Genomic DNA, 22,999 nt, shown 5'->3' with positions numbered 1-22,999 from the left:
ATTGCTTCTAAAATGTAATAATTTATTCAATTGAATAATTTAATAACTTCATTATAAACAAAGTATAATAAAGCTATAAATGACAGAATGTGTATTGTCACTCGAATTGTCTAATTGACATCATTATTAAAAATTCCAACTGGTATTGAGTAAATAGGCAAGTAAAAGTTATCGATTCTTATTAACAAACTGACACTACTAACAGTATAGAGATATAATAAAATATTCATACAATTAAATACGAGCCCATACAGACTCTATATGAACGAGAAGACTATATTCACGAGAAGAGCAATAAATATTAAGGCTGATTCTAAACATCCTCTTTTCAGTGAATATCAGCAGTTACCATCAGAAAAAAGACTGAGAATCCCAATGTGTAAGACCAATAGACTAAAGCTTTCGTTTGTTCCTACCTCGAAAAAAGTTTATTAGCACCTGACTGTGTTCTGTAATTTATTTATTTCATATTTATATTTTATATACGATCTTATTTTGTTAACAATTTATGTACTTATTGTTTGTTGTTAACTGTTTGGTTTGTTTTATTCATTTTATTGTCTGCTCAGAGCAACATTGTAGAACTTTTTAGCGCAAGACAAATTTCCTCATCGGGACAAATAAAGTTTATCCTATCCTATCCTATCCTATCCTATCCTATCCTATCCTATCCTATCCTGTCCTATCCTATCCTATCCATATCTGTTAGATGTACTTGCATGCCCTCCTGTGGTGGTTTTAATTAATGTAAAGGTTTTGCTGAAACAAGAGACTTGTTTAATGATCATATTTAATTTATTCTTTAAAATAAGAAATTTGAACAGCGGAAAAAGTACACACCTAACTCCTCTACAAACAATTTCACAGAAATTATCCCTTCATCAAAACTTGTCTGGATTACTGTATGATGTCTAGCACCCTTTATCATGAGTTAAATAGATAACCTCCACTATTTCAACCACTCGGTAAGTTTGAAATAAAGAGACAAACTGCAGAATATTGGACATCTCTCTCTCTCCACATATTTAACATTGGAAAAGCAGCATTCACAAATGTCTTTTGCGTCAGTTGTCCACTATTAGCTCCTGATGTCCATATTTTACCCATCAAGTAAACGGTGAATGTACTTTTGGTATATCCTGTCCGTCTACCTCCAGAGCTCATGTCAAGCACAGTGAGGCAGGTCCATGTTCCCCTGTAAAGAGTGTGTCGCTTGGGGCACAAATGACCAACACACACAAAGTAGGCCAGAAACAGCAGCAGGCTCCTCTGTGCTATTCTTTTATCCTTGAGATGCTCTTTTCACAGGAACGTTCCACATGCCCCGCTTGGAGTGGAAATAGTGGTAAAAGTTCCTCAGTCGCAGTCTTTCTACTTCTAGACCATTCTGCAAAACCCTGAAAGAGAGAGAGAGAAAGAGAGAAAGAGATTAAAACATCTATCTATCTATCTATCTATCTATCTATCTATCTATCTATCTATCTATCTATCTATCTATCTATCTATCTATCTATCTATCTATCTATCTATCTATCTATCTATCTATCTATCTATCCATCCATCCATCCATCCATCCATCCATCCATCCATCCATCCATCCATCCATCCATCCATCCATCCATCCATCCATCCATCCATCTATCCATCCATCCATCCATCTATCCATCTATCCATCTACTCTGTCTACTCTGTCTGTCTGTCTGTCTGTCGGTCGGTCGGTCGGTCGGTCGGTCGGTCGGTCGGTCTGTCTGTCTGTCTGTCTGTCTGTCTGTCGGTCGGTCGGTCGGTCTGTCTGTCTGTCTGTCTGTCTGACTGGGCACATTAAGAATAAAAAAACAAACAAATAAATAACATATTAAAAAATGATAACGATAAAACTTTTAAATGTAAAATATGAAATAAGAAATTAAATGATAAATTATTAAAGTGAGTTCATTAAAAATGGATTAAACTAATGAACAAAATAATAGAAAAGTAGAAATTATAAAATGTTTCTGAAACTAAATATTTCCCTAACAATATTTTAGACCAATATAATAAAAGTAACGTTTACACGGCTCAAAATAGAAATTTATGGAGGAAACTATAGATGTTTTTTTTTTACATTTTAGGGACATACAAGCAAGATAATATTTCAGCATCCATGACATTAACAATATTGAAAACCACAGCATTTATCAATCTCAGTCAATTATGTTTTAAAAGTTTTTTTAATAAAACTTGAATGAACTTCACAGTTGTATCCATTATTATCTTATTATCTTGTATCCATTATCACCTGTGATGACCCGAACTAACAGAGTAAACATAAACTAATGAACACAGTTACCTGTCTAGAAGCTCCCAGTCTTCTCCTCCCCAGTGGTCTTTAAACTCCTCTGTGTTCATCCCACCAATTTTATCAAAATCGGATTTATAAATTCCGAACAAGCCAAAGCCATTTACTTCCCAAAAGCCTGTGAGTAAATCAGAAATATCAGGTAAATGCATACCGACTGTGGCCATCACTAGTCTGTGAAAGAAACATTCAAACTAAATTTGTATTTGTATATATGCTGCTGTATGCTGTAAGTGTTTGGAGGAGTATGGTGTTTGCAGTGGGTAGAGTTTTCGCCTCACAGTAAAAAGGTCAGTTGGCATTTCTGTGTTTGCATGTTCTCCGGTGTTGGCATGGGTTTTCTTTGTGTGCTCTGGTTTCCCCTACAAGTCCAAAGACATGCGCTATAGGTGAAATGGGTAAGCTAAATTGTCCGTAGTGTATGTGTGTGTGTCCTGGTCCTCCAGGTTGGGGGTTGAGCGTTGGGCTAACAATCCACCTCATAAAAATTAGATGTATATCAACTTCGAAATAAACAACCCTGGGAGTAAGTAAGTAAGTAAGTAAGTAAGTAAGTAAGTAAGTAAGTGTTTATTGCTTATCATCAATAGATAATGTATGTTTTACCATCAGGCTCCAGAGGCGAGCTCCCACAGTCCAGTCTCATGACGATGGGTGCAAAGGCCAGTCTGCCCTCAACACAGTGCTTCCTGATGCTCTCCAGGATGTTGTGAGGGAAGTGAATGTGCAGGTCACACAGGAACACTATGCTGTGACTGTCCTGAAATCCCATGGAAGATGTTTTATACTAGTATTTTAGTAATGAACAAAGAAATACATATTGTAGACCACAAATCACTTTACAGTTCACAGTTACAGCATCAGCATGTTTCAAATAGTACAAACAATGTAAAGAAAAAACTTACTTCCTGACAACATAAAAAAAAACATTTTATAACATTGCGAGTTCTTGTTAGTGTGTTTAAATAAATAAATAGCATTATGAGCTATAAGGTCATTGTAAGCTGTCAAGTCCAATCAGTCAATTCAAATGAAGGTGTAGAACCATCCCATGGATGATCAGAAGTAACGGACAGCACCTGAATTACATTAGTGTCATACAGCAAAGGGTCTGACCATGTGATATTTCAGTTTTTCTTTTTTTTTTTTTATAAATCTGCAAAAATGTCAACAATTTCGTGTTTTTCTGTCAATATGGGGTGCTTTGTGTACATTAATAAAGAAAAATGAACATAAATGATTTTAGCAAATGGCACTATAACAAAAAGTGACAAATTTTAGAGGGCCTGAACACTTTCCCACAGTCTATACATTGAGGTAAATTATGATTTATTGTAATTAATTAAGTATTAAGTTAGGCTGATGGTGTGAGTAGAGCTTTTGTTTTTACTTCTTTTCAGATGGGTTTAAGTTAATGGGCCCTATCATAAATAAGGCGCAAGATGTGTTTCTATGACGCGTTGCTATTTTCAAACCAGTGCAAGACTAATTTTCCCGTTTTATGCTACGTTGTTTAAATAGCAAATCCATTTGCGCCACTTTGTGGACTCATGCATGTTTCGGTCTATAAGAGGCATGTTAAGGCGTATTGTTGGTGCTTTGGTATTTTGAAGAACTAAAATAGACTGTGCAATAGACCAGCAGTAGGGTGGGGGGACTTTTTCAGTTAGAGTCACTCGCTGTCTTCAAAAAGCAACTAAAAACTCAACTATTTAGTCTCCACTTTTCTTATTAATATGCAACTACCTCTCTGACTCCTTAACTAAGTACAAAAAAAAATTACTAATGCTTTCCTTCTTAGACTTTACACACCTGAAACTCACCTACAGCACTTATTCATTGTTGCTCTTATAGTTGTGTAAATTGCTTCCTTGTCCTCATTTGTAAGTCGCTTTGGATAAAAGCGTCTGCTAAATGACTAAATGTAAATGTAAATGTAAAATTCATGACAATTTGTTTTTGTATAATGTTATTATTATTATTATTATTAGTATTTATTATATGCATATTTATATTTGTTTTATTACAAAGAAGCTTAGATCTGTCCACCGGTCAGGTTTTAGACCATATGGGGCATACCATGTGTATTAGGAAAAAACAATTACACATGCTTAAAATGTTTTTTTTTTTTTTTTTTTTAACACACTTCGTTATTATTGTTCATTTATTTGTTTGCTGGAAATTAGAACTGAATTTAGAAATAGTTTTGAAACAAATCTTTGCGCTTAACAAACAAAATTAATTATAATGAATGTCTGTGTGCACAACACGTTTCCTTATCAACGAAAAAGAGTGAAAGTGAAAGTAAAGAATGAGGAGGCTCATCTCTCATTCTCACACAGTAGATGTTCTGTTTAGTTTTCTTACTAGTGAAGCGTTCAGTTTTTCCACTTATAAAAGTCTGCCATGTAAATAGCAAATCTTTCATTTCGTGATGCAACTGACTCTTGAAGGAAATGGGAGATGAGACTCTGATTGGTCTATTCTCAAAACAAACCTATAACTCATTAAGAGAATAAATTCAACACTGCTAGACCATTTGCCGTGGCGCAAATAGGATTTTTCTGTCCTTAAAATAGCAAGAGTGGATTCTGACACGCCCTTAATGCTTTTGTGCCCTGCGCTTTGGACTTTGCACCTAGATAATTAAAATAGAGCCCTAAGTCTTTTTTATATCTTTAGTCTCTATTTTGTTATATCTCTTATATATTGTCTTTATTCTATTATGTTCCCTGTTCAAAATAAAGCCGTTACCATGAACTGTGGGGATTTTTTTTCACAGTCTACATCTAAAAGTTTTATTTAGTTTATTGGATGTCAAATACTACAGAAGGTCTCAAATTTTTCTATGATGCAGTAAACAGTTGACTTGTTGACATGCTTCCATTTTTGAAGAGAGAAATTTCAATTACACATTGAAAACATAATAAGGCAATGCAATGCTAAAAAGACAATGCAATTAATCTTATGGCTTGAACAGTTATCATTTTAATTTAATAAACAAACAAGCAAAAAATAATAAATAAATGAATAAAAATACTTGTTTGTGAAATATGTATTAGAAAGCATGATTTTTCTATTGTTCTCTGACCTCTATGGTGTCCACACCCATCTGTAGACCAGAGGATCTCTCAAAGTTCCCTTCACGTTTCAGATACTCATACCTACACACACAGAACAAATTTTCTCAATCTGTGTGCCCAATATGAATTCAAAGCTCCTAAAATGGCAAACATCAACTGTAAAGATACGTATGCAGGGTGCTTAGCTAAAAGTGGAAGAGCTCATTACTGACCTGGGTACAGTGCTCTCCTTCAGCGCCTGCTCTACATCCATGTCATCACTCTGGAAATCCACAATGATCACACTAAAATTCTCATCCTTCGTCTCACGATGCAGGAGCTCCATGTCTGAGATGAACTGCTGCACCCAGCGAGCCTGATTCTTCACTGCCACACAACACAAGGCTATCAGAATGTGTCAACAGGATTCCAAAAAGGCACATTTTCATAAAAGCATCTGATTTCTCAGTGGGGATTATTCAAGTGTTCAGTGTCACACTAAAATGATTCAGTGTTCAAGAAACATTTCTTAATATGATCAATTTTAAGATCACTTGGTGCCTAATATTTTTTTGAAACACTTCTTTTCAGAAATAATTGATAAAAAGAAAGTTACTTTACTGTTCAAGCTTTACAAAATCTTTTGATTAATGTGACCTTGCTTTATAATAGCATACGTTTTGTTACAATTCAACAAATAAATAAATAAATAAAAACAATTAACTACTGGCTCAACAAATTTAATGTACAATGCTTTGGGTATTTTTTTCTGTTCTATAGTTTAGGTCTTCACCATCACAGATATATACAGTCATGTGGGAAAGTTAAGACACTATTGAATTTAAGGATTTCTAATAAACATACATTAATTTTCAAAAATGATGTAAAAAAAAAAAAGATTTTTGAAATGATTTATTTCTTATTGCAAATCATTTTCACCATTGCTGTTTGTCCTTTTTTTTCTATCCAAATATTTTGTCTGGTTAGTTTTTCACTGTGCCTTACTGAATTCATGTTTCCTGCATATTTATCTCAGTATTTCATTCATTGTTGATAATATCTCCTTATGTGTTACGATCTCTTGGATGCCACAGACCTGCTCCGACCATCTAACACTCCTTTGCGAATATAGTAAGGGGTTGTAGACTCCAGTGTGGGTCTTTCATTTTGTATTGCTTATTCAATTTTTATTCTTTGAGCATATTTTGCCATTACTTTTGTAATTCATTATTAAAAGAGCTGTGGCTTTCTCTGCTATTGCTGCAGTTTTCTTCATCATAACCCCTGACTGTTAGATCTTAGATTATGGACGTAACCTACATATAATATATACTTTACTTTACTTTACTTTACTTTACTTTACTTTACTTTACTTTACTTTACTTTACCTTACTTTACTTTACTTTACTATACTTTACTTTACTTTCTTTATCGTCCACAAGTGGAAAAGTTTGGCTTCACCACTCAACCACATCAGCGTTCACATTACACACGTCACAGAAAAAAATATGCAACACAAATACATTCAACATCACATATATACTCAATTTAAAACCCTATACATACTTAGAACCCAGTATTTAAAATTCTAAGGACATTTGGTACACATTTTTCTTTACTTGAGGTTGCTTAAAATGCTTTTTTGATGGCAAGAGCTGAATTTTTATATTTAAGGTATGGGAACAATCTTCAATAATGATGTGTGTTTTCTGTTTAATTCTCGTTGAATAAATTTCATTTGGTTGTCTTTGCGCTTTACCTACAATTGCACTGGCAATTTTTACTACTCTACACAGTGTTTGCTTTTCCTTAATTGGCAACAGTCCATACCATGCAATCATGTTAAAACTTACAACACTTTCAACCAAGTTCTTGTATACCATCTCTAAGACATCTTGACCCACACCAAATTGTTGTAACCTAAAATGATATAATCTCTGCATTGCTTTCTTTTCTTTTTTTTTTTAATGCACTCTGCATTTGCAGCAAATGTTAATCCACTATCAATAAGTGTACCTAAATATTTAAAACAGCTCTATTGTCTCAAACTGTCTCTATTCCATGTCCCTTAAGGACCAGAAGTTTCAACCCTTGACCAAGGACTAGTTTATTTCTGCTAAATATCATCTCCTTGGTTTTATTAAAATTGATCTCAAGTGAACTCCTTTTACACAAATTTTGAAGCAAATTTATATAATTATAGCACAAGGTATCTCCTTCTGTTCCTATTTTAGTCAACTGGCCTACAAGTGCCAAATTATCTGCATATTTAAATAACTTAAGACCATATATATATATATATATATATATATATATATATATATATATATATATATATATATATATATATATATATATATATATAATAACTGTTTTCTTTTATCTTTGCCATGATCACAGTAAATAATATTTGACTAGATATTTTTTAAGACACTTCTATACAGCTTAAAGTGGCATTTAAATGCTTAACTAGGTTAATAGGCAATTTATGGTAATTAGGCAAATCATTGTATAACAGTGGTTAGCTCTGTAGACAACTGAAAAAAAAATTGAAGGGGCTAACAAATTTGATCTTAAAATGTTTTTAAAAAATAAAAACTGCTTTTATTCTAGTCTAAATAAAATAAAAATAAGACTTTCTCCAGAAGAAAAAATATTATCAGACATACTGTGAAAAAATCCTTGCTTTGTTAAACAACATTTGGGAAATAGTTAAAAAAGAAGTAAAAAAAAAAATCACAGCAGGGCGAATTATTTTGATATCCCAAAAATCGGAATAAACAAGAGCTTTTCAATTGACATACTGTACCTGGTACTACAAAGTGTACCATCACATCATGTCTCCATTGTAACATAATAGGCTGGCAGAGCAAGGGTTTGGCCCAGCTGGTACTCCAGGGTGTGGTGGTGTGTGTTTGGGCACTAGACCCACTGGGCAGTGGGATTTTGGATGGTGTACGATGGGACGAGGGCACAGTTCCCTCTCTGCTCTCAATGCCCTCTTCAAATCGACTGCGGTGCAACAGCAAATAGATGTATTCAGACAGACGCACCAGTCTTTTCCCTCCCTCCATCAACAACAGCTCCACCAAATAACGGTTGCCCCTGGCTGAATCTCTCCGCTTCTCTACATTCACAATCCGAGCCAGAGTGTAGATCCTAACAGTGAGGCAAAAAGAGGAAACTGTGAGAAAACGAGAGTAAGAGAGGTACTGTAGAATAGATAGAGTGAATTCAAATGAGACAATGAGGAATATGTTCATGTGAAATATATTCACATACTGTAACACCACACACTCTGTTTAATCTTGTTGTGTCAGAAGTAATAAAGCTTTTCCATTTGTTATGATAAAGCAGCATAAAATAACCCGCTGAGAGAGTGCTTAGCAGCATGAGACTTCAGACTGTTTCAGCGCAAGGTTAGAATTTTAAAGATGGTGTTTAACTTGAGCTCCAGGCTCAGTAGGAAAAAAAAAAGTACAACATAAAGAAGTATTTTTTATTATTTATTCCTCTTTACTAAAGTCTGTGTTAATAGTAAAGCTGTGTCGTAAGTTATTCTTAAATAGCATTTTCCAGTCTCTCTATAATTATGCATACCATTAAAAGAATGCTCTTTGCTGTTAAGCTTTGCTGATAAGCTTTCAAAGGGGTGGTCCACTTCGATATCATATTTTAAACTTTAGTTGATGTGTAATGTAGCAGACATGAACAACATCTATGAATATAATATGTTCAAAGTTCAAAGCAAAAGGAACTACAAGAAAATACATCCAGGTTAGTGAGATTAAAAGCACTTCAGGTTACGTGCATTCACCATGCACATACACTCTGCGCAGCAAAGGGGTGTGGCCAGAGGCACTGTAATGTAGCAGAGAAAGCTAATAATGCTGTCCAAACGCTGCTATTTCCAAAGAGCTTGTTCTGTATCTGTATTTGGGCTTCCAAAGGACACGACTCAAAGACAGAAATGCTTACAGTTTAATTTTAATTATGTTCCAGTGAATTATTAAAATATATAGCTAGCATTCGACAAAGGAGAGCCTCCAGAATCTCTCCTAGTTCAGTGCTTGATTTGGCTAAAACTCCTCCAATCATAATAGCAGAAGCTGTGGATTGTGAGCCACAACCTGTAGCCTAAGTGTTTTTATTTGCTAAAGTTGATCTATTACATGCATAGTTTCTAGTGTTAACGGTATGTTGTAGCGAGGACGTAAACAAGGATGTAAACAATGAGACATGCTGTTTTGCCCCGCTAACAGTTTAGCTACAAATTCATATTTATCAGTTAAACTGCTGTAAACAGAAACAATCTTCAGCAGCACTGCAGTGTCTCTCTATGCGGCCACTTTCCCTGCGCTCTACTCTCAAAATACTCTTAAAAAACAAACTCGCGAAAGACATACGAATGTTTCATATTACTTACTGTACACATGCTTATAACCCAAATATATAGAAAAGACACTTGTCAGATTGTATTTTAGAGAGCAAGCGTGAGGTTCAGCTGTGTCCTTTTCATTTTCTGTCTGATTCAGGCTCAAACTGATACGGCTAACAGCTACTCTTACTGACAATAAATTACAGCACATTATGTTAGCTGACCAATCAGAGCCTCTTGAGGGCGGGCCTTTCAGAGGAACTAGGAAATGTGACCATTGTGTTCATGTTAGCCGAGTAGCTAGCTGTACACAATCAAAGTACACCTTATATGGTCATCTTATAACAATAAACAATGCAATACTTTCTCATGCACATTTGTACACACTAAAACTTGGTAATAAAACTGATTCTGAAAGTAAGTTATCTGAAAAAATAACATGATTTTTTACAAATGAAGCATGAGCACACATTGCTTTGCATCTTATAAACACAACCAAGCCTAAAAAAAAACACTCTAAAACAGGGATTCTCAACTGGTGGGCCTCAGCGATTGTGCAGGTGGGCCGCGAGCTAGCTTAAGATTAACTTAAATATTATACTATAATTATTTGATTTCATTAATAAATATGTCTTAAAAAATTATAGTAGTAATGGCATTTCCCATTTTCTGTGATTAAATAAACTAATGGGCTCGGTGCAAAAACCGCCTCACTGTTAAATGCAGACTGTGGCTTAAATTTCCAACCAATGCACTTCAACTAGGACTACGTCCTCAGTTGTATAAATCAAACCGTCATGCAAATGTAAAGGTAACAATGATTAGAGTTGTAATAACCAGCTTGCGCGTGCCTCACGTCTGCGACTCGTACTGTATTAGAGTCGCACAAGTCTGTTGATTCACAAACTATGCATGCTCTGTTTGTGTGAACACTTTAAAATATCCCTATAGTTGTCCAAATAAATGTCCTGCGAGTGTTTTATAATGGACGCGTGCCCATACAGTAGGATTCAGCGAGACTCGGTGGTGTTTCAGTGAACAGTGGTTCACTGTTCCTGTCAGTAAACTTCAATAATGTCCAGCTACAAACCCAACCACCTTCAGATCGATGTGTTTCAACCGATTTAGTGTGTTTTTATGGTGTTTTACATTTATTTTTAATGAATATGAATAGTAGGTCAAAAGAGATTTTTTGCCATCTCCTGTTGTTCTGTCGGGTTTATTAGTAGTTTTCTGTCAGGCTTATTATTATTAGTTCGTTTATTTTTATTTATTTCTTTTTTACTAAAATTATGTAGAAAAATTAATGAATAATAATGTGCAAAATAAATGTTTAAAGCTTTAAAATAAGCATTTTTTTCCAGTCAATCAATTAGGGCATTCAAAAAATATTTTCAGAGAGTGAGGTGGGCCTCAAAGTGAAAAAAGTTGAGAACCCCTGCTCTAGATCAGCCCTTTAAATGTTCGCATTGCAAGTGAGATGCAGTGTTTAAATTATAACAAATTGTTCTTTTTTTCAATTCTTTGTTCCTGTAATAATAGTTAGCAGTTTGCTGATTGTTAAATAATCAAAGGGCTAATTAACAAAATACAATTTTTCATACAAATTAATGTACGATTAAAAAAAGTCAACATTAATGATGTCCAATTAATGTGAATATCTTTTAAACTGCAAAATAAATATGTTCAAAATAAATGTTTAAAATAAAAATAATATTTTTTGTAATTGCAATGACACAAAAATTATACTAATTAAAAAAAAATAATAACAATGGTACTGTTACGACTAATAAGACTTGACTTTTAAAGCCAAGCATAAGACCCACATGTTTAATTTGGCTTTTAATGCATAGCACGGACACTTCTCTCTGTTTTAATGTTTATTGTATGTTATTGATGTTTCTTATATTGTTTTGCATTGTCTGCTTTTTAGTTGCATTGTATAATTTGTTTTACTGGTGTAAAGCACATTGTTCAACCTTGGTTATAGTAAGGTGTTATATCAATAGAGGTTGACTGAGTTTAAAAGGCATTTTTATTTTGAAAGGTACATCTATTTAATGCAAAAAAAAAAACATTTATTTGAAAAAAAAGGAGCAAGTGAGTAAAAAAAAAAAAACTGAAATCTTTGGGTGAACTGCTCTGTAGGCAATGGAGACATGTTGTGATGTAAGAGCAGACTGAGTGAATGTATTATGGCACAATTACATTAAAAAGCTCTGCTGTAAAGTGCCAGATTTTCAGTGAACTAAGAATTATTTGTGGTTGAACAGCCATGTAGGCAAGAATGATTTAAAACAGAGCACACTGCGAAGAAGTAGTATGACATTTTTCCAGGGTTGGGATCAGGCAGGGGCCATTTACATTTATGCTTTTAGGGGCCCCACTTTAACATTTAATAATCTAGTGGTTCATCATGCCAGTCCTGGGGACCCCCTGCCCTGCACTCCTTAACAAAAAGATCCATGACCTGATCCTTCTGTGTTAAATAAAAGACACACACAAAATGTGCGCGACAGGGGGTCCAGAGGACCGGACTTTCTGATCTAATATACTGTACATTCAGGATGACTTCATTTTTAGGTCCTATATCATTCACTTTGTCATTGTTAATGCTGTATGTTAAATATATATATATATATATATATATATATATATATATATATATATATATATATATATATATAATATATATATATATATATATATATATATATATATATATATATATATATATATATATATATATATATATATATATTACTGAAGCCATTACTTTTATTAATAAAAGATTAATAATCAGGTTGTTATATGAACGTAACAGACATACTTTTTTTTAAACAGCTGCTGACTGTTTGCAAAGTGTACTCAGTCATGACTGATTCATATGTAGTGATCGATCAAAAATCACTATTAATGCACAAATGTGTAATATAAGCAGACAACTGGATAGTTTATGACATACACAGGAGGTTAAGCTCACTTAAACAAGTGGATATATTGGATACAGCCATTTGAACTTGGATAGGCTTTTCTCATAAAACTGTTTGCATTTATTTAGCTTTGTAATTTACTTGTTTTGTATATGGATAACAAGATATAGCAACATAAATGACTCAAAGTTGATTAGTCAGTCACTTTCCCTGTGAATTGTTGTCTTTTGCAGTTGATTAGTGCGCACATACAGAAGAGAGACAACCTCTTGCAGTTTTTAAAATGCCATTTTCATTATTCTATTATTCAACAATTACATACAGTAGGAATGTCCAGATCACTCGGTTTATATATATATATATATATATATATATATATATATATATATATATATATATATATATATATATATATATATATATACTATTTATAGTTATGGGGTAGCACAGAGTTACACCTCTTTCTTGACTTCACACAGAAACAGCAACGTGTGCGGCATGACATCACTTTGTTGCAGGGACACTATTGGTTAAATGCTGGCAAAGTAGAACACGGAAACAGCTTGAAGCGGAAAGCGTGAGTATGTCTGCAGTCTGGAGGTACAATAAAGTTGATGATGACAACATTGCCATAGCAAACTGTGAGATATGTAAACTTGGGATTGCTAGAGGTGGACAGAAAAAAGCTACAATTAACACAACAAACCAAATAAGGCACCTGTGGCGAGGGGGCGTGGCCGAGAGCCGTGGGAACGGGGTGAGGCCACCGCGTAAGTGGATACACGTAAGTGGATAACTGTTTGTTTTGGTTTAAATGGCAGTCTCCGTGAGGAGCTGCCGTCATTATTATTAATAAATATTTTAAACCTGCGTCGGTTCTCCGCCTCCTTTTTCCCGGCGGCCAAAGGGCCGTAAACTTCATTACAGCACCTTAAAAACAAACACCCGACACACTACAGTGAGTTTGCCCATGCAGGCAACCGAAGACAAGTCAGCTCACACTGCAGGAGAGTTTGAAGAGGAGAGAAAAATGCCCTGTGACAGGGACATCACAGCCGAATGATCACAATGAGTAACGTGCCATTCTACTTTGTTGAGAACCCTGCATTTCTTATGCTTATGGAGCACACAGAACCTAGATTTGAATTTTTTTATGTATTATAGAAATATCGGATTGGGCTTTGGTATCGGTAGGTACTTAAAATCAAATGACTCGAACTCGAGGGCAAATAAACCTGATCGGGACATCCCTAACATACAGTATTTAGGGGGACATAGAGAAGTGACCAAACTTGTTGACACTGATGCATGACCGCTCTTGACCAACACAGGCTTACCCTCTATTCCTCTCGTTCAGCCTCTCCATGAACTGCGAGATCACGTCAATGACCTCGTTCTCTGCGAGCTGCAGATTCCCGGAGACGTTACACCTCAGGTCATTCCAGTCTGACCGCAGTAACTCAAAGTCCACTGGGTTTACGCTGAAGGTGCGCTGCCAGTTGATAGCCTCCTCTGCCAAGTGTGGCCTCACCTCAGCCTCCTCATAACTGTACTCCGACATCTCTCCTTCTTCAAGACCCCTGCTCTGAGGAGCCACGTCCAATCCCTCTGCCATCTCCGAGATCTTTGTTGGCTCTTCCTCCGGAGGCTGGCTGCTGGAGTTTAGCCCAGGGTGGTCTCTTTTTTCTGAGCTTGATGGGGGCACGCTGTCTGGATCTGATATGGAGGCTGTAGGGTCACCCTTATTATGAGGCCCAGGCTCTGTGGGCGAGGAGAGATGGCTTTGCTTTAACAGGGCAGATTGGGTGGAAGTCTTGTGGTCCATTAAGGGGAAGTTCGCCCAGGGGGCAGAAGCAGCAGCTTGTGTTTTTAAGGACCTCCATTTTGAACTCAAATCCACAAGCCTCTTGGACTTCCTAGATTGGTAAAGAAAGACCCCGGGAAACACTTCCACAGGAGGTTTGGGTCTGCTTACTGGCGGACGAGGTCTTGTAATGTAAATTTTATTGCTATTAGATTCTTTCTCCACCACAGGCTTACCTGCGTTACCTAAAATCCTATTAGCCAGGACATAGAGATGAGGAAGCTTAAAGGGAGATCTTTCTTTCACAGTTGGGCTGGCAGTTTCAATCAGTTTACTTTCGCTCTGCAGTGCAGGGTCAGGCAGCACCCATGCCAAAGAACGCCCTCTCTGAACCAGAGAAAGTGTTTGGGAGTCCCCATTTTCCTCACTTGGTCCCGTCTGTTCATTTAGAGAGCCGCTTTGAGACTCTAGCACACCTGTACTCCCTTTCACCTGTCTTATTTCTGTCATTTCATCATCCACCACCTGAGAGTGTCTATAAAACCTTTCCCCTTTCGTTCTTTTTTTACTCCTCTCTTGCTCTTTAAACTGAACGTACTGCTTCTCTTGCTGAAAGACGGAGCTCTTTGAACCCCCGTCTAATCTATCAGGCTTTGAGGAGGCGGTGGCTGCTGTAATCCTTGATGTCTGATAGGACGGGCCGCTTCTCTTGACTGGCCGGTTGCTGGAATTGATTGCCTCCTCTGGGTCGACACCCTCTTCCTCCTCCAGGAAATCTGTCAGAAGAGACAAGCCTCATCAAACCAAAGCCTTTTAAATAACTCATGCAATCTGAAATGAGAATTGCTTAATGACTTGATTAAAGAGTCGGTGATGCTGGTGCAGTGTTGATAGAAATCTACAGCTTATCATTATCATCTTTAGGGCTGTCAGACGCGCAGTTAGCATTCAACATGTTGCAGCTGTCAAAAGGCAGACACAGCAAGGCTCAAAAATAAACACTCAGGCCAATAAGACTGGAAAACTGAGACAATTCTCCACATACCTGTATTAGTTCACAGGTTATGGAACTGTTCATTTTTTTGTTAATTCCTGTTAATAAATCATTTTGCATTAATTCACGTTTGTTTTTGTTAAGAGTTTTTATTGTTGTTGTTGTTTCTTTACTCAAATCCATCTCCATTTGCCTTTCTAACAGTAAAATTGATTGGTGGCTGTTTGACCAGTCTTGGTTACGTTTGCACATGTGATGACAGGTTTATGACAGGTTTGGATTAGGATTGGCATAGGATGTTTTTATCTTTGATTTTATCTTTAAATGTGATAAAACATATCTTTTTTGGGACACTCATGATTACTTTCAGTGGCGGATTCAGGGATGGGCAATTTGAGTGATCGCAAAGGGGCATCTTGCTGGGGGCGGCACAAGGAGATGGTGCCAAAAAAACCCTTCAAAAAAAAAAAAACATGGTAAGCTTTGAGAGATGCAATTTACTTTATGCAAATGTATTAATTTATAGTGCTTATACCAGGATAAAGATGTTAGTGTGTGATTGCGATTGGCCCCTTTTGCACATGCAAGTTTGTTACTCTTAACCGAAACAACGCTGGTGAAAGCAACCTGACGCATGCACGCCGATAAAATATGCACTGCTCATGCCCTGTAAAGGCCTTTTCTGTTACTTTTATGACATGAGGTGTCGTCACGCACCAAGTTTTGCAAGTTTACAAAACTGAAGCTTATACTATAATGTTGATCTTATTTTGACTAATTATGGCTATGAAACAGAAAGGAGGGGGAGGTAAGACTTAGAACCAATCCCAATTCTACCCCTTAGCCCTTCCTTTTCCCCCTACCCCTCGTTTTGCGCATGCCCATGAAAGGGTAGTGGTGTCCCGATTCTCTTTAACTTAAAGGCGTAGGGCTAAGGGCAAGGGGTATACACCCATTCAAACGAAGATTTTTCAGAACCACACTCTAAACCAATTGGTAAGAAAATTTCCCAGAATACACCAGCCACAGCTCCACCAGGAAGTAAGGAGTATTATATATAATATAATACTATATATTATAATATATTCAATACCGCAATTGTGTTTTACCATCATGCTTAAAAAAAAAACCGCTAAAATAAAAATTACTAAATTTCGCAATCTATAATCCATAATCATAACTCCTGTACAGCAGTCCCACAACATTCTGTCACTCAATGACACTCGAATACCCTGTCAGAAAAGTCTAGTGGCTGTCAATGGGCTTTTTACAGTGTCTGCTATAATGTTATTGTTGTTTTTGTGTGTTTACATAGATGAATATTGTCACTGTATAAATACACAGTACAGTTAAGATCTTATTGCCACATTAGATCGTTATGATAACATAATATATGCCTTCAGTGATATCCAGAAGATAAAATAAATAAATAAATAAAACAACTGGAATCACTACAGCAGTCATGATTGTCTGATCCCATATGAAGCAATGACATATGATGACATGTGCAGGTGCTGTAGTGCTGTCTCAATTCTTAGGGGTAAATTTTGAAGCCCTTCCTACATTTAGGATTGTTTGAGATGGTTGAGGGGTGTACATGGGGTGATTCGCCCAGGGTGCAATTTAAGCTAGAACCGCCACTAATTACTTTAATCTGCTATGCAAATGTATGCATGAAATAAGTTTAGCTTTCTTTCTGCTTTTCTGTACAATTACAGTTTAAAAATGCTCTGCCTCCCTACATTCATTTCAGTTAATCTTTATTCATCAATGACCTCATTGCACTTAAAATGATCTAATTTGATTCATATTTTGACAGTGATTCATTGGCCAAAAAAAGACAGTAGGACTGGTAACATCTATTTTTGGCCCATACATTGCGACAGCCATATATCGTATGCCTTTCTCTAAGTGATATTCTAATGGCATCTTTGTAATACTGCAACCTAATCCACGTAATGGTCTTAATAAAGGTAACAGCCAACTGTTTATTTACTCCTCAAAGGCCATTTCTGCTCACATTTGGTGTCTGGTGTGTGTTAGATTTGAACCCTGGGAACACATATGTTGCCTGGCTCATTACAAATTTCATGATGAGGTTTTAAAGAGAGCAAACAGCTGCTGAATTCTTATCTGTTATTAAGATCCCAGCTGAACACAGACCATCGGGTTTGGGGAAGAAAACAGGCTGGTCATCCTCCTCCTCATCCATCTTCATGTATTTATAGAAGCCAAATCTAAATGACAGTTCAAAAGAGTGACCATATGTATATGTATGTGTTCAGTTATGTATTTAGATGTTGAATACTTTCTTGTCAGGATCAGTTTGGATTCATACTTCTCCAAGTAGACCGGAGACTCTCGGTAGAAGCATTTGTTGGTTTTCTCCATATGAGTAAGTCTGGTGAAGTCATTGGGATACACATAGGAAAGGTAGACCTAGAAATATAAAACAAAATATGATGATATACATCAGGGGTGCCCAAAATTTTCCTTATGAAGGGCCAAAAACGAATCTTGATTGAGGCTAGTGGGTCAAAGTTAAATATAATTGGGTAAATTCCTAGTTTATTTATTAATGTTTAAAAATTGCTAGAAAACATTGCCTTGTATTAACTAATACATGTTTACATTTAATAATAAACTTATTATAAAAAAAACAAAACAATTTCATTTATAACACGATTTATAATTATATAATTTATAAAACAATTACACTAGTTTTTGCCTTGATTTGATTGCCGATGTCTTCTATAGTCCTCTATTCTTCAAAAAATAAATAAATAAATAAGTAAAAATAAATAAATAAATAAATATAATATAATAATATAATAATATATAATATAATAAATATATATATATAAGATTCATTTACATTTAATCGAAACATTAAATTCTAGTTTACTTTTTTGTAGCTCAGCAATAAAACAAATTTTAAAAAGGTTATGTCAAATCAGAAATGGCGATTTCGGTGTTCGTCCCTACCCTCTTTATCATACTCACTTCTCCTTACAATGGAACAACTTTAGGAACCTTTGATATACATGATATGTGCATTTTTTAAATATTAAGCCAAAGTATATCAATTAAAAGAGTCAGAAGTATTAAAAATAGTCCATGTAACTGAAAAGTATTATATTCAAAAGATGCACAACCCTTAAAGGAACAGTCCAGACAAAAAATGACAATCCTGTCATTATTTCCTTGCCATTTACTTGTTTCAAACTTTTATGAGTTTCTTTGTTTTTTTAAACAAAAATGTAGATATTGGAAACCTGTAACCATCAACTTCCCCAGTATTTGTAATTTACTAAATACACTCACATTTTCGTTTTTGAGTAAACTATCCCTTTAATCTCAGACATGTGTTTAACAATAATGGCCAAAAGAGGTCACTGTTTGCTGTAATGTCAAAAATAATAGTGAAGTGAAGTACTGCTTGAGGTTCGCAATATTTTTGTGGGTGTCCACTGTCCAAAACGATACTTAAAGACCCATTTAAGGACAGATATTGCAGTAATAAAAACTTCTTAAAAGCTTTATTATTGTTATTGTTATTATTATACCCTCAAATAAAAATTAACCAGCATTAAACCATCAGTACTATGCTGTTAAAGTTACTGACATAACTATAAAACATTTATTATATTTATTTAAAACATTCTAATGCAGTTGTTAATATCTCGATGCGTAGAATTCATTCATTCATTCATTCATTCATTCATTCATTCATTCATTCATTCATTTTCCTTCAGCTTACTCTAGTTGCTCATCAGGGATTGCAACAGTGAAATGAACCGCATCAAATGTTCAAAATTTATATATACAGGTTATCCAAGATCCTGCTTCTTAATAAAAAAAATTACATGGAATTAAATAATACGTGAAATAGGTGAAATTAAGGAATAATTAATAATGACCCACTAAATTATTAGAGAATACTGTATTGCTGAGGTGGTGATGGTTTTCATAATTTTCTAGTTATTTAAAGGTTTACAGGCAAGTATTCTGCTTATACCAATGTTACCACACATCAAGACATTGTTCAGATGCTGTATTGCAACATATTTGGAGGGGTCTTTGTTTTTAAAATGGTTTTGTGTGTCAGACTAATTTCTTATGCATTTTATCTCAACCCTATTTAACTTTGAACATAAATTTAGAGCAAGTAGGCATGATGAAGCATTAATATGCAGACTAATGCAGTTATGAGAGAGAGTGAGAGAGAAAGACAGAGGTAGAGAGAGAATTTAATTGTATTTTAATTTTAAAAGTGCTTTTTATTATAATCAGGGTTTCTACAGGTTTCATCAAGTCAAATTTAAGACTTTTAAAGACATTTTAAGACCATTATGAATAAAAATTAGGCCGTACACAAGGCTAAACACTTTTTTCGGCCCAGTTTAAATGTTTCAATAACTGTTAAAAACAAATGTTATTGTAAGGAAGTAACATTAACAAGCAATCTTTTGTTAAAAACGTTTATTGAGATGGAATGTTAGTGGTTAGATGGGTGTTACATGGACATAGGCAAATTAAGACTTGTTTAAAATGATTTAAGACCTACAAAACAATATTTCATTGAATTAAAGACTGAAGGCCTAAAATTTTTTTTTTTGTAATTTCAGACATTTTAAGATCCAGCAGTCACGCTTTATAATACATCACTTATCATTACCATGTTTCAGCATGTCAATACTCACTAAAAACACAGGATTTTTTAAAACTATTTTTAAATATGTAAAACAAACTTCTCTTCAACAAGTGAACACAATGCCCCCATTCTCTCCCTTTCTTTGAACTGCTTTGAGAAAGAAATAATTTCCTCGCTAGTGTATAATGTATTTTTGTACATTAATGTATTTGTACAAATTCATTACAATTACCATTTTTTATATAGTCTGCAAGGACCTTTGAAATTATTAAAATCATTCAGCACACTGATATAAAACTGCAATGCAGTTAAGACCAATCTGGAACTTAGCTACTGTATGCATCTCACTGAGAATAATTGCACAAAAATGTTAATTGACCAATAAGAATCAAGCACTCAATAGCTCCAAAACTAAATGATATCTTTAATTTAAGTAATCCTGTGGCTCACTACAATATGAAAATATCCTGCATAGAATTAAATGTAAAATTAACATATTTACAAAGACATTAAACATTTAAAAGGTACACAATTATTTATCCTTAAGCTCATGATTATGTAGCAAACATTCTTTCAACTGAATTGGCAAAATAAAAAATAAAAAATGTTGATAAGTGTATTATACTTACAAACTGCAGGCCTTGATAGCGTGCGATAGGAAAGTCCTTTACCACGTATGTAGGAGAGTAGACACAAGATGGCAGAACATTCTCCAGCCTGGATTGATCTATCATGGGAACTAGGACAACAAATACAGCATCATGTAGGACAATTCATACAAGACTGGCACCTACAGTCTATGAGGACATAAATGTGTTAAGAACGTAAGACAGATTCCTGCAATGACTTTGATGATCCCTTTGGCTAGTCTGAACACCTACCCTGGACCTATTCGTTTTTGAGGATCTTTTGGTCTACTTCACATTGTCAGGCAGGTCCTATTTAAGAAATTTCTTGTTTGCAAACAGGTGTGGCAGTAATCAGGCCTGGGTGTGGCCATAGAAACTGAACTCAAGTGTGATAAACCAGAGTTAAGGTATATTTTAACTAGAGGGAAAGGGGTGGCTGTGTAGTTTTGTATTTAATTTTGCCTTATAATAAAAACCTTCATTTTAAAACTGCTTGATGTGTTTACTTGTGTTATCTTTGACTAATGTTTTAATTAGTTCAATGATCTGAAACATTAAAGTGTGTCAAACATGCAACATGCAACTCTGCCTCTTTTCTGTTTGGCCCTTTCCTGACTGAGCCTGGTTTTTCCCAAGGTTTGTTTCCCATTTCCATCAATCGGTGGTGTTTTTTTTTTTTTTTGCCACTGTCGCCTCTGGCTTGATTGGTTGGGGTGTTGGAGTTGCCCTCCAGTGGATCGTCCTTCAACAGTGACATTCATATTAAACTGAACTGAACCCGTTTCAGTCTAACTGGAAATACACTAGCATTCTTTCTGCATGACATGCAGAATATGTCCCACAAAGTAATCAACAGAAATAAAACAAGATTATTTAGCTTACTCCATCGACAGATTATTTTGCCTGTTTTAAGGGAAAAAAACACAATGTTTTTGTATTTGACTTGAAAATACTTCTTTATTAAAGTTTTTTGTTGTTGTTGTTTGTTTGGATAAAAGGCAAAACAACTAAAACTCTGACAAAATCTCTTAAGATTATTTCACAAACTTTTCTAAAATTCATCCATTAATTTTCTTTTTTGGCTTAGTCCCTTTATTAATCAAGGGTCGCCACAGCGGAATGAATCGCCAACTTATCCAGCATATGTTTTATGCAGTGGATGCCCTTCCAGCTGCAACCCATCACTGGGGAAACTTTTCTAAAATGTAACAGAATATTAACTTATTATGGTGACACTTTATTTTAATGTATAATTCAGACTACAATGAAAAAACTGTTTTATTCATCCAGTTAAATAAAATTAGGGTACTGGTTCACATCTAAATTTTATTACTTAACCCAATGAAAATTAAATAAAGTGCATTAAACAACATTACAGCATACTACATACGATGCTCAAGTATACTTCCTTACAGTGAACACAAAAGTGGACTTTTTTTTTTTTTTAAATATCCTCCATAATTTCATTAAAAGAATAGCTCTATATAATTCATACATGACAAATGCCTGAAAATGATATTACACACAACAACAGCATGAATCAGGGCTGAAAATATTAGAAACATACCCAGCAGGACAATACTCAATTTGCATAACACCACCTGCGATTGGCCATTGGGTTAACTAGAATAATGTAACGCATTCCTACACAGACTCCATAGCGCTCCAAATTGCTCACGTTCTATATAAACCTGGAAAAGTGTTTTAAAGTATTAAGTATTATATCATTACAAGTGTTGTTGCTATTTTTAATCCATCTTAATCTAATTTTATTTGAAATGTAATGGCATCCAAACAGCAGCTTTCCAGAGCCGAAAAAAGGAAGAAAAGAAAAGCAGAGGATACAAAGCAAGCTCAAAGTAAAGGTACAGTATGCTCTGCTATGAATAATTAATTATTTAATAGTGTAGTTTTAGTACTTGTTTGTACTTGTACGATGCCCATGATTACAGAAAAACTTGTGTGATCTGTGAAACAAATAGGCCACATTCAGCATGTTTAAGTAAAAAATATATTAATTATCTATCACACTAAATCACCCTGCTGAAAAAAAACATAGGTTTCCCCCTCATTTTGTCAAAATCTAATTTTACCCACTTTCCAGCATCTAATGCAAAGTTTTGTATGTGTAAATCTGTCTAAAACTAGCTAAAATGTCTTCTGCATTTCAGTTTGTTATGCATATTATTAGTTATGCATGTTATTCA

At 34.9% G+C, this 22,999-nt stretch overlaps 1 protein-coding gene across 6 annotated transcripts in view; it reads right to left on the bottom strand.

Moving 5' to 3' along the window:
* Positions 1-776: 776 nt before the first annotated feature.
* b4galnt4b (beta-1,4-N-acetyl-galactosaminyltransferase 4b) overlaps positions 777-22,999 on the bottom strand; it is a 205,774-nt gene continuing 183,551 nt past the window's right edge. For all 6 annotated transcript variants that reach the window (XM_087261772.1, XM_087261775.1, XM_087261773.1 and 3 more), the window contains 10 exons: positions 20,793-20,902; positions 17,848-17,948; positions 17,673-17,746; positions 14,049-15,291; positions 8,210-8,559; positions 5,634-5,787; positions 5,430-5,502; positions 2,945-3,098; positions 2,330-2,456; positions 777-1,397 (listed from right to left, as the gene is read on the bottom strand). In XM_087261772.1, coding sequence (XP_087117898.1) covers positions 1,283-1,397; positions 2,330-2,456; positions 2,945-3,098; positions 5,430-5,502; positions 5,634-5,787; positions 8,210-8,559; positions 14,049-15,291; positions 17,673-17,746; positions 17,848-17,948; positions 20,793-20,902 — 2,501 coding nt within the window. In that variant the 3' untranslated portion in view covers positions 777-1,282. The remainder of the gene's footprint in view (positions 1,398-2,329; positions 2,457-2,944; positions 3,099-5,429; positions 5,503-5,633; positions 5,788-8,209; positions 8,560-14,048; positions 15,292-17,672; positions 17,747-17,847; positions 17,949-20,792; positions 20,903-22,999) is intronic.

This window comes from Danio rerio, chromosome 7, assembly GCF_052040795.2.
Source record: "Danio rerio strain M-AB ecotype USA chromosome 7, GRCz13ab, whole genome shotgun sequence".
Lineage (NCBI taxonomy): Eukaryota > Metazoa > Chordata > Actinopteri > Cypriniformes > Danionidae > Danio > Danio rerio.
Note: the sequence above shows the minus strand (reverse complement) of the source record. Positions and strands in the feature narration are given on the sequence as shown.